This window comes from Lagenorhynchus albirostris, chromosome 9 (genome assembly GCF_949774975.1).
Source record: "Lagenorhynchus albirostris chromosome 9, mLagAlb1.1, whole genome shotgun sequence".
Taxonomy (NCBI): Eukaryota; Metazoa; Chordata; class Mammalia; order Artiodactyla; family Delphinidae; genus Lagenorhynchus; species Lagenorhynchus albirostris.
In genome coordinates, this window is record NC_083103.1 from 16,469,643 (window position 1) to 16,482,045 (window position 12,403).

The 12,403-nt window shown below is 35.2% G+C and overlaps 1 protein-coding gene across 2 annotated transcripts in view; it reads right to left on the reverse strand.

Annotated features, from left to right (window-relative positions):
- Positions 1–1,035: 1,035 nt before the first annotated feature.
- The window catches only part of API5 (apoptosis inhibitor 5), a 37,091-nt gene continuing 25,723 nt past the window's right edge, over positions 1,036–12,403 (reverse strand). Inside the window, exons 10-14 of one of the 2 annotated variants that reach the window (XM_060159375.1) lie at positions 11,631–11,724; positions 10,747–10,803; positions 8,327–8,403; positions 7,671–7,807; positions 1,036–3,182 (exon numbers count right to left, since the gene is read on the reverse strand). In XM_060159375.1, the coding sequence (XP_060015358.1) occupies positions 3,160–3,182; positions 7,671–7,807; positions 8,327–8,403; positions 10,747–10,803; positions 11,631–11,724 (388 nt within the window). In that variant the 3' untranslated portion in view covers positions 1,036–3,159. Of the gene's footprint in view, positions 3,188–7,670; positions 7,808–8,326; positions 8,404–10,746; positions 10,804–11,630; positions 11,725–12,403 lie in introns of both variants that reach the window. The other variant, XM_060159374.1, reaches the window with a different exon arrangement.

Sequence of the window (12,403 nt, forward strand, 5' to 3'; positions counted from 1 at the left end):
GTTGCCTGAAAAATGGCAGAAGGTAGTGGAATAAAAGGGTGAATACATTGTTCAATAAAGTTCTTCGTGAAAATGAAAAATGCCTTTTATTTTTACTTAAAAACTGAAAGCAATTTTTGGCTAACCCAATATACAGTATAATTAGGATAGTATGTTAGAAGTTGGCAAATGCTCCAGAGAACATTGAGTAGGGTAAGTGGGTTCTGAAGTCTTGGCAGGGTAGAAAGGGGCATTGCAGTATTAAACAGGATTCTTGAGAAGGTGATCTTTGAGGAATCGAAGGGGTGGAGTCAGACAGGCAGATATGTGGCTAGAAGGAACAGCCAGTGCAGATTCTAAGGTAGGAGTGTGTCTTTGCCTAGCTGCATGAAGCTGACTGACTGGGGCAGAGCAGCAGCTGAGGTCAGAAACTTTTAAGCCATGGCAGTGTTTTTGATTTTTATTCTAAAACGAGGAGTCATTGAACAGCTTCAAGTAGAAGAGTGTATGTTTCTTTGCTGCTGTGTTTAGAACAGGCTATAGTCAAGTGTAATAGCTGGGAGATCAATCAGGAGGCTATTATGAAACTCCAGGCAAGAAAGGATGGACATAGACATTTGGCAGTCCTCAGCATGTAGATGGTATTACAGGCATAGGACTGGATGTGATCACCAAGAGAATTTAGGTAACTTTTTCTGATCCATCCTTGGTGCTACTTCAGGAAAACAAATAAAGGCTGGGAGTCAAAATAAGAAGTTGCTTTACATAATAACTTGAGGGAAGAAATTATTTCATAATGATTTGGCAAGTATCTGATGTTTTGCTTTGACAGAAAGAACCAAATCCTTTTTTCAGAAGGGTATTAGCTTCTAAAAATAAATCCAAAAGGTTGAAAATGAAAGATAACTTGTAATACTGAACCCTTGAAAGCAGAGCAGTATTTTTTCCATCTTTATATTTTCATGGTCTAACACACTGGCACATGAGAAGCAATGAATAAATGTTTAATGAATATCCAAGAATCTGAAGCTATAATCGTAACACAAGACACAAAACAAAATTACAAAAGGAAATTTATTTCAAAAGCATAAGGGAACATTTACATTTGAACAAGGGGATATACAGGTGTCTTGCAAAAGAAAAAAAATTCGTGGCATGAAGTTTTTCGTTCAAAGTTTTGAAGCAGAAATAACCTAAGTTGTGCACTATTGCCTTAGGAAAGGGAAGGGGAACAATGAGGCGGTAAAGGAAGGAACACAGTCAACTTAATATCAAACTTTAGAAAGTAAAGTCACTTCTGCTCAGCTTTGAGTTTACAAATATTAAAAAGAAAAAGAGGAAAAATTACACTTAATGTTCAAATTTATATAACTGTCCCAAAACAGCATCTATACTTGAAATGGCTTTAGGCCACTGGCTGATCTGCCGTTGAGGTCCAGGCTACCTGGTCACAGTTTTCAAATGGAAATTCCATGTTCCTGTGTCTGCTCAGATTCCAAGGGAGCTTAGGTTCAGCTCACTGTCTTTTGGAATGTTTAGAGATTATTGCCACCACTCCATAGTCAAGCTGACCAACTTCTTTTGCTCACTCGTATCATTCTAGTCTTCAAAAAATATTTTCCCCATATACATGTGCAGTAATTCTAACAAAGGGGTTTTGCCTATACCCCCAGTATAGAGGTAACAGTAATGAAGACACCTGTATTGGAATCACAAACTATGCCTCAAAAAAAAGGTCAAACTACTAGAAAATGTCACTCAGGCATTGGATTTGAATAGCAAACTTGGGGAGGGAAGATTAACTGTGGAACAAAAATATATGAAACATTCAAATGCAGAGCAAAGGGCCTATGCTACTAAAAATGCCCATGACATTAAACACTCCACAAACCCCCCATCTGTTGTTTTAACCTAAAGACTCTATTGACTAACTTATACAATAATTTTGATTAATAACCTGAGAAGTTAAAATCTTGAAAGTGGCAAAAGCAAACTGAGAGAGCATCCCTTACTTACTGGTATACCATGTTACCAAGTCACTTTTTCTGGGCTGCCCTGGTTATCAAATCCCCAAATTCTAAATTATTCTATCTCATCCTGTAGAAACCTATATGTACATCAGATTCAATATTCTGGCTGTATTTCTCCAACAGGGATCTCCAAATTTATCTTTGAAAATGCAGCCTTTGTTTATTTTTAGTTTTAAATAACAATAATCATGTAAGTGCAACTGACTCAAAAGCCCTCACTACTGGAAGGAAAACCTAGATAACAAGTTAATAATGGATTCAGCCTCAAAAGGATAATCACCGTGTCAAAGACTACCCGTTCCTGGAATTTTAAAAAATGACTTATGTTGTGTAGTCAAGTTTCGCAGCATGCATATATATATATATATATATATACACACACACACATACACAGATATATGCTCATGTATGTATGTATATTATACATACACATTTCTATGCAAATAGTAAGATCCCATATTCAAAAATTTATATCACAACATATGGAGAAGAGTTAAGTAAGCAGTGCAAAGCAACTTACTTCCTCCTAAAAATGTAATGTCATTTCTACATTTTAAGAAAGCTGGTAAGTATTTTGCTTTACTGACAGAAGCCAGGAATGCTGCACCATTGCCTAGCGGCTTTATTAAATAACAATGAAAATAAAATGTTAAGACTGACCATTACTCTTCTCCATATGTTGGCTGGGGGCAAGACAGAGAGGACAGGAAAGTCAGTAACCTTTCAGAACTGATGATCTTTACCAGTTATCAGAACTAGACTGAATTTTATTACATTTTAGATTTGAATAGCTCTCAATAACAAATTATCAAGATGTTTAAAAGATTCACAATATGAAGTCTGAATAATGGTGATATTGCAAAAACAAGTCAAGATTGCAGACAAAGCATCCAAAAATATCGCTGTGGTTTTACCTTGGACACAACCATGGTCTATTACAAAAGTAGATCATACATACAAAGGTATAAAGAACATTAAGTTTTTAGCTGAAGGCAGCAGTCTTTTTAAAGGGACATCCCCGGCAATCCAATGAGTAGAGTAGTAGAATTTAAGTATATTAAGCTCAAGACAATGCTGAAGACTGTGACTTCTCACTCAGTAGAGTCTTCCCCGACTACGATTTCCTCGTGCTCCCCAACCTCGGCCACCTCTACTTCCCCTGAAGGCTCCTCTCTGCTCTACGAAAAAGCGAACAAGGGTTTAGGTCTTGTTCAGGACTTCACGGGACAGCACACACAGAAGTAATGTAGCTCGCAGCTCTGAATGCAGCAGTAGGCTCTATACAAACAGCATCGGTATTCTGCTAGTCCATCTACAAATTCAGTCTTCACATAAAACCAGGGCATCATATACGCCAAAGCACATATCGCAAGGTGCCTACATTCACAGGAGGTACTCAATTAAATGTATCCCATTAATAAAGATATTTCAAGGTGACAATGTTATAACTACATTGTTAGTTCTTTATTTTGGGGTCTATCACTACCAAAGATAATTAACAAAACTAGAAAAATTTCTATACTTAATATGGAATTAAAGCCACTGGCCTTCAAAAGTTAGTGCCATATATGTAAAATATCTTAGACTATCAATGATCAATTCTGAAAAATCAGGCTAGAATGAAAAATGTACCTTTCAAATGCAACAAACAGGCAATTTGTTTTGCTCACCATATTTCAAAATAATGTTGATACAAATTCTGATGGCTTTCCTCACTGCTTTTTCAGCTATGTATGAGCTGCTCAGAGTGCTGCCAAAAAGGTGATATGTATATATTACAGTGTTTGGGTTACTGATGTAAATTAAGGATATCTTTTGCTGAAAAATCAAGTTACTTGTGTCATATGGTAGATTGAGTCCTTGATTTATTGGTCAGTCTGTTTTACAGCTCCAGAGAAATATTCCTCAAAGGAGTCTTTCCAGTGAAGAAAACTGATTGAAGTTATCAGCAAGGCAGGACTTTTCATCATGTATAAGTTAGTCTCAAACTTCTAATTCTGGAGATAGAATCTCCTCATTGGAACTTTTCAAACTTCCTCATTGCAGCAATCTTGTTAGGAGCAATAAAAAGAATCTGGTGTTGCCATTTTTGATCCATAATACTGGAGGCTTGAAAAATTCCTATCAAGTCAGTATTGCAATCCATTTTTTGCCATTATGGCTAGAAATATAGTTACTGTATTTGGGTGATGTTTTGATTTCTTCTTTTTTTTTTTTCCCTCCAGAAACTCTTGAGTTAGAAAACTAACTAGACCTTTCCCCAGCTTAGCCAACATTTACCTGTGTAACAGAACAGAATCTGATTCGAAGTCACCTCTCATGTCATGACACATTTTTCTAAGTTGATTGGTACGCAAACTGTTTAAACGAAACCATCGTGAGCCAACACGTTCAGAAAATCAGAGGTCGTCTGTGGGTAAGATACTCCCAGTGATAGATGCAATGACTGTGGTGCATTCTGGGAGCATAGCAACCTTAATACAGCAACTTCTTGATGCTGTAACTCCTGCATTTTTGACTGTTTAAGACTTGGCTTTACCCATGCAGATGTCTGCATATTTTCCCCCTATCATACTCATTATATAACCTTCATTTCTCAGTTTACATCGACACACTTAACAAATCAACACCCCCATAGCTATCATTATTAGCTATAAGCTAACAGACTACTAAAATCTACCCTTTCAATTGTTTTTCAATCAATTTTAATATGAAGAACTCAGTTACCCTCAATTGTTCAGTATATCTAATAAGTATATTAAAAACATAGTATGAAGGTATTATTTGCTGTGATTATCTTTTCTATATTGGCTATTTCTTTCTGATCTGCAACCGAGGCAGCCATTTCTACAGTACAGGGAGTCACCAAACTTTCTTTTTTCTTCATCCTGAGGGACTATTCTGCACTTTAATGATCTTTTCAATGGTTTCAAGCTTACTAACACTGCTTACAGTTAAAATTATACTTTAAAAATTATTTTTATATTCTAAAAAGGTAAAAGTTGAAGGATACAAGTCACAAAACGTAGAATTAGTACTTGTGGGTTACCAGGGAACTCTGTTCCGCATGAAGGAAAACTAAACATGGGTATATGTTTGCAAATAATTTGACTGAAAATGCACCAGGAAGCTGAACTAAGTTACGGGAACAAATGCCATTTGATAAAGCAAATAACAGAGACATTGGTTAGTAAAGTGATAAACTTGGATAAGGAAAGAAGTCTAAGTATGCCTACATGGACTCAAAGAACAATCACAAATTCTGGCTCCTTCTCTGTAGTGAACAAGTTCAGGCCCATGACCCTGGCACAATCTATTTTCTTTGCAGTAGACTTGTTCACTGTAATAAGAGCGATATTAGTATTACCTGGTTCCCTATAACACAAAAGGAGTAAATTTCCCAACCCTTCAGTGTGTATGACTCTTCAAAAACAAAACAAAAAACCCCCCATGCAACCAAGTCTTCCTTGGAAAAATGAAATTGAGCTTGGCTGATATAGAGAAGTGGAATTATGATGTTTTTGCCAAATGTGGGTAATAAAATCTATGTATTAAAGACTCAAGAACACAAAACATTTTTTCCCTCCAACTTTGAGACAACTCTGACATCCCAGGAAAAAAAATCCAACAGTTTCTCCTTCTTCCTGACCCACTGTCAGTTCCCTAAGGAAAGGACATAAAAAAGGTAGAAAAAATTTGAGGTAGATTGGTCCACCAATTCTCATCTATAGTACCAAGAACGGTTTTCAACCGAATGGGTGAAAGAAATTCAGGGAAACTCTCTGAATTGTTACTATGAGAATACTTACAATCTGACACATTCAACTCCCCAAAATAAAAGTACTAGCAGAAATTTTGTTCCTACTTTCCAATAAGAACAATCAGAGTTTAGTTTGCTTTGTAATTCAATTTATGACAAGCACTCCAATTACAAGGTTCACCCCTATAGGAATATTAAAGTACAAGAATACCAGACACAAAAGACAACAGTTTTGTCTGTTCTGCCATTCTGTTACTTTGACGACTATGGAACAACTCAGGTTGTGACTCCTGGATTTTTTTTTTTCTTGGCTGCACTGTGCAGCTTGTGGGATCTTAGTTCCCTGACCAGGGATCGAACCCCCCGGCAGTGAAAGTGTGGAATCCTAACCACTGGACTGCCAGGGAATTCCCTGGATATTTGTCCTGAGTAAAACTGCTTATTTTTTTCACATTGATAATTTTTTAAAAATCACATACAACCTAAGGCTTTGCATTTTCCACATCTCTTTTCCACATGCATCACATCATCTGATTCTCCCTATCAGGCAGGTAATGAATTTCACAGGGCAAAATGCTTACGGAAATTCAGAGTAACTGACTTGCTTAAGTGAAAATAAATACAATTTAATTCTCCATGTATTGCCATACCTCTTGATTACTTTCATCTATATCAAATGAAGATAGTATCTGAGAGAATAGTTGATTTTAAGAATGGTTTTGATAAACACCACATTAAATCATACAAATGACAGAGGACAATATTTCGTGCAATGAAGTAACAGCATCGTTTCCATTTAAAAAATGCTTTTGCAAATATTTTTTGAAGTTTTTAAGCTCTATGTTATCCCTTTATTTCAGGTAGGAAAAGAAGCTAAGAGATGCACATTTACTTATTATTATATAAGTAAAAGAGTTCAGTGATCTTTTCTACACTAAAGTTGCCTCAAAGAGTCTGACTGGAGTAGAAGGGTTCATTTCACAATCTAAAATTGCCTTTCTATAATCTGTTTGCTCAGATATTAGAGGAATTTAGCTATCGTAGGAGGAATTTACTTAACGTCACAATCATCTCACCCTGGAAACAATTATAGAGAGCATATTCTTCAGAATGTACTTTTTTGGGAATAATTACTGCAGAATCAATTCTGCTTGGTAACCAAAACCAATCACAAGTATGTTTGGTTTTGAATATTAAACTTGGTCTTCTTAAGCAAGATTAAGAATCTGAGTCAGTGAAATTTTTGTCCATTTTTCTTTATAAGCCAGTGAGACAAACTTCACTTCTGATTCAACAGTCCTGGGAGAGACTGGACTAGTGGGAAGCTCTCCTTGCACTAATGTCTAAAGTTGAAAGGAGGACTGCACTCTGGGTAGTGGGGGAGACTGCAACAGGACACATCTTCTTTGCTAGATGATGCTTTAACATCTCACTCTACCTTCTAGAACTTCTCCTTTTGAAGTAGTGCAGAAGATGGGAGGACAAGCAGTAGGCTGACTAAGGCCAAGAAGGATCATTAATACCACATCTGCCAAGAATGGAAGCTATATACATTCTTGAGGGAGAATGCACAAAATGTCTTGCCTTGAAGCTAAAACAGGGAAAACCAGGAATAGATGGTTCATGCCATCTTCCTTCCTTTCTTTTTCTGTTGGCTCCTCTGAATACAAGAGGCACATTTTTCAGGTTCTCAGTGTTACATGCTCAATTCAGTGAGCCCACAAGGGTGAGTCAGAAAGGAACGGGTTAAGTTGTTTCCCCAACAGTTCAGGTTCCCCAAACTAACTCGAAAAGTCACCTGAAAGAACTATGATAGTCTATTTAATTAGTAATTAAAATCAAGTACAACACAATTTCTGCCTAATCTCTCATATTGCTTGTACCCAAACGGAAACGCTCACCATAATTAAAGTTGCCCAAATTGCTGCTATATTTCCCACTAGGAGGATTATAAATCTGCCTGGCATCCCTTTTTGGTCCTGCTGAAGATTTCTTGGGTGGTGAGCCTGAAGTTGTATCTTCATTGGCTCTCTTTTGCCTATAATGGTAGGAAGAACAGCAATTAAAAAAAATTCTTTTATACCAGAGGCTATCAATATATTTATTATATCTGTTACAAAAGACATCCAAAAGATGACAGTCACATCAGAAAAAAGGAAATAACATTCTGATGTCATCAAATTAACTGTGCTTTAGTTATGCAGACATTGTCAGAGGGGCATTTACAAGGCTTTACAACAATCTGAAATATGTAGCTTCACCGATTATACACAAGTGACTCATTTTATAAAACTTGTCAGGAAAGTCTTATTAAGTTACAGCAATACGGACAAAAGCTTGAAAATTCCAGAGTTGTATTCTACCAGTTTATTTTATAAATACTAGATTAGATTTTATATTTTAAGGCATGCTTTTAATAATCATAGTTTAACATCTTATTAAGAATCGTTTAATAACGTACCATTTTGTACAGGAAATGTAAAATCTGAATTCAGATTTTTTCGTATTTGTAAATCAAATATTAGAACACTTTAATCCCTTTAAATATGTTTCTTACCCAATTTCAACCTTCTGTACAGGTTTCCAGGATAATGTTACTGTGCTCTTATAAGAAGGAGGAATGTGGAAGAGATCCTGAAGAGAAAAAATTAGAGATTTCTAATGTGTTTGGTGGTGCGGGGAGTGGTGGTTAAGGGTAGGAAACAGGGAGACACATTTTAATTTTAGGACGGGAAACTAATTTATCCTTCTTGCTTTTGTGCTGATGACTAAAATAATAACCTAAAAAATAAACTGCAAGAGAAAAGTAAACAAGGACAATTTTGTTTACAAATTACATCTACTACTTCAATGTTATTTTGCACACATCACTTAAGAAACTGCAGCTAACTTTTTTCAAATGTCATTTCAAGTTATAGGACAAAAATATCAATATTTATCAACTTTAATCAAATCCACAAGTAGTTTCTTTTGCACAGGAGCAGTCACTGACGTGCTTTAAGGAAGATACAATGGTGCACTCTGCATTTGCTTTTGCAGGTTTTTAAGTGGTTCAAAACTAGAACAAAACTAAAGGTCTGGCTAATCATGTTTTTCTTCCCCTCAAATATCTATATATTACCAATAAGGAAAAAACCCACAAGATTTAAGTACTAAATTATTAATATAAGGTAATGCAAATATTTGCTGAATTTAAATGTTAACATAATCTAGAACTGAAATAATCTAACCTCATAATACCCTCAAAACTATGAATGAATTTCTAAATATATTTATTCTTGGTATTTTACCTAACATTTCTTACCAGTTTTACTCTAATTTTTATATACAGGCAAAATCTGATAAAAGTAAACTAAGTTTCTTTCACAGTTAAAATGAATATGTGAATAAAAATCACCTCCTACTATATAAAACTTAAGTCCAGGGTACCAGATAAATGCAGGGAATTAGCCAATATAAAGTCCTTTGAAACAAAAATGCTTGAGGTTTTTAGCTGGAGTGATTTAGCATATAATAATGTTATTTATTAAGAAAGTGTCAACAGGAAGAAGAAGGGGGAAGTCTTCAATTTTAAACATGTTAAATCTCAGGTGACAATGGGAAACTGGAGTATAGTTTGTGGATTCACTGAAATAGAAGTGAAGGTAAATTTTGGAATTAGATGCGTCTGGTTAGGTAGGAACTAAAGATGGCAAGCAGATGCCATGGATGGACCAAAGCACACCAGTTTTTCTTGTGATTTCCCTAAAACAAAGAATTATGTCATATTAAAAAAATATTTCAGAATTTTTTGGTCAGGTACCCTACACATTGGTTGCTGACCCTATTCATCATTCTTCCCCATGCAACTTCCTACTGCAGTCATCTTTAAATCACTATGGTTTCCTGAACAGGAAACTGTCTCATCTCCATGTGTTGGGTCATAGTATTTGCTAAGTTTAAAATGTTCTTAACATCATAGTATATCTTCAACTTTGACTTATAGCATCAGTTCAAATAAAGTCAAATCTCACATTTTAATGTATTAATCCACCATTTGAAATTATTTATATTTAAGATTTGAAATAAATGGTGGCTATGATAAAAATTTTCTTTGAGATGTGAGTCAGTATTCTTACCTCTTCTGTCGTTAATGCCTTTTCACTTTTCCTGTTGGCAATGATACTCATCCCTCAATGTCTCACTGTTTTCTCTGAAAAGCTTCCCTTTCTCTTCTGATAAAAAGTAAGTATTCCATGGGATTTTTACCAGATTAGTTTTAAGGCATATCACTAGCCCTGATTTTGTTGCTGTTAAGCTTTGTGCTATAAGTGTTACAAATATTTCTTTCTCCCATCTGGCTACAATACTATCAACTTATAACAGTACTGTTAACTTACAGTATCAAATGATGGCTACTTTGTTGTGATTCCTTTTTTGTTCTCTCAGGTCATTAGTTTTTTGTTTAGGCTAACAGATACTTGGGGAGGGTAAACAGAACTGAAGGATATTTATGGCTTAATGTAAGTATAGAAAACTCTCAATTTATTACATAGACAAGTTAACAGAAAAGACCACAGGACAACATTTCATGTGCCACATAAGACTGTTCATTCTTAGTGTAAGCAAAGCAGGGTATTATTGGTCATTCAAAAGGACCCGATAGTATTAAGACTACAGGAACTTAAGTCAGTGAAATTTCTGAGTCTAAATGTATCTGCTCCAATGCTCTGGGTCAGAAAAACTCTGCATGCCTCCCTTTCTTTGCAGTATCTTCTGCAATAACTTTTAAATAAATAAAACAATGTATTATTCTATAATAGCTACAAAAACATCACTCGGTGTTATAAAAGGCATAAAGCTTTAAAAGGCCAAACGTCTGGAATGTAATGGCATCTCTCCTTAACCAGTACCATTGCAGACATAAAGACATACGGAAAACCTCTTGCACTAACTTTCTAGCTGGCTGGGATGACTTGATAAGAAAGGAAGACTTACCTTGATTAAAACATTGATATTATTTGTTATTTTCAATGCAACAACTTTAATCTTGTTCTGCAAAAGGAAAACAAAATTAAATTAAAATGCCAATAACTTTCATGATGTATATTTCATTCCCGTATAGAACTTGAATAATTCCATTTCTCTTTCAGAATCATTTCTACAGTTAGAGAATTCCTTGGTTTATATTTACTGATAATGCTCAATCCTATTTCTTGACTCTAAAACAAGTGTAGAGATGGCAAAGAAAGCAAATAATCTTTATCTTCCCTTGACAGGTTAGAAGTGTTATATCTACAATTTACTTGAAAAACGAGTAGGGGACAGATCATGGGCACATAGCAGTTGTTTTAAAAAAATATCAGTTTATGTTACAGGAAGACACAATGAAAACTTAAAATATTTCATTAGGACCAAAATGAAGATTGATCAAAATAGATGAGATCAGAGAAAACCAAAAATCCCAACATAAACACATATAGTTTGGTATAGAATTGGCAGTTTAGTATTTTTTTCTAATGTAAACTAATATTTGGGCTTCAAAAAGGTGAAATTAAAAATATCACAATTGCTAATCAAATATTTAAACAAAATATGCTGCTAATGAGACCCTAATGAAAGACTGGTATGCATCAACATTTGATAACATTGTTCACAAACACTGGAAACATTCAAGACATTTCAACAATGATAAAGTTATCTATATAACTTAGCATATAACTAAATATGTAGTCTTCTAACATTGTATCTTCAACTTAGAGTTGTATCATCCTTCAAATAAAGTCGAATGTTACATTTCAATATATGAATTCAGTCTGAATTTGTAATAAATGGTGGCTATTATAAAAATTTCCCAACAAGATGTAACTGAGTATTCTTACCTCTTCTGTTTTTAAGGCCTCGCCTGTTTTACCCTGGAGAGCCAAGCGAAGTTGTCTGATATACACCTGCAGGCCCCGTGCAAAGTACTGCAGCCTAAATGAAGAAGTATTTGCTAATTAAGAAATCATCACTTCAACTTTGCTTTTATACCTCAACTGTGTTTTTAAATTCAAAGAATACTATAGCTAAATGGCCTTTACCAATAAAGAGTAAATTTTGAGGGGAACTTTCTTTTAATTATCAATGTATGATCATAAGAGATACACAAATAAGTAAAATAAAAGCAGTTTTTCTTCGTCAAAAATTGGAATAGATCCACACTCAACCTGGCAAGGGAAACACTTCTGGCACTGTGCTAAGGAAGCTTGTTATGTTAACCTGCAAGGTATGTGTCTAAATTAGAAACAACCAGGAGCCAGGGACTAGAATCAGGTGGCCTGGGTTCTTCTCTTCCACTAGCCAAATGAAGGTCAAGTGACACAGATAAGTCACTTAATCTCTATGTTTACCTGCTAAGGAGGGACAGTGTTTGACCCATTTGCACCTAAGGGTCCAGTTTAAAAATAAAACAAAACTGCAGATTTTGTGAAGGATGTTGAGTAATCTCTTTTTCAAATTTGTTCCCAGTTAATATGTGAAGAAAGGTGGTACCGTAACTCCACCCTGCCGACTTCTAGGAACTCTACTTAACAACGTGGCATCGCTGTTTTTTTCACTTTCAGAGTAATTTCCTAAGATGCCTGCTTCTGGTCAAACGTTTCACCAAGTATTA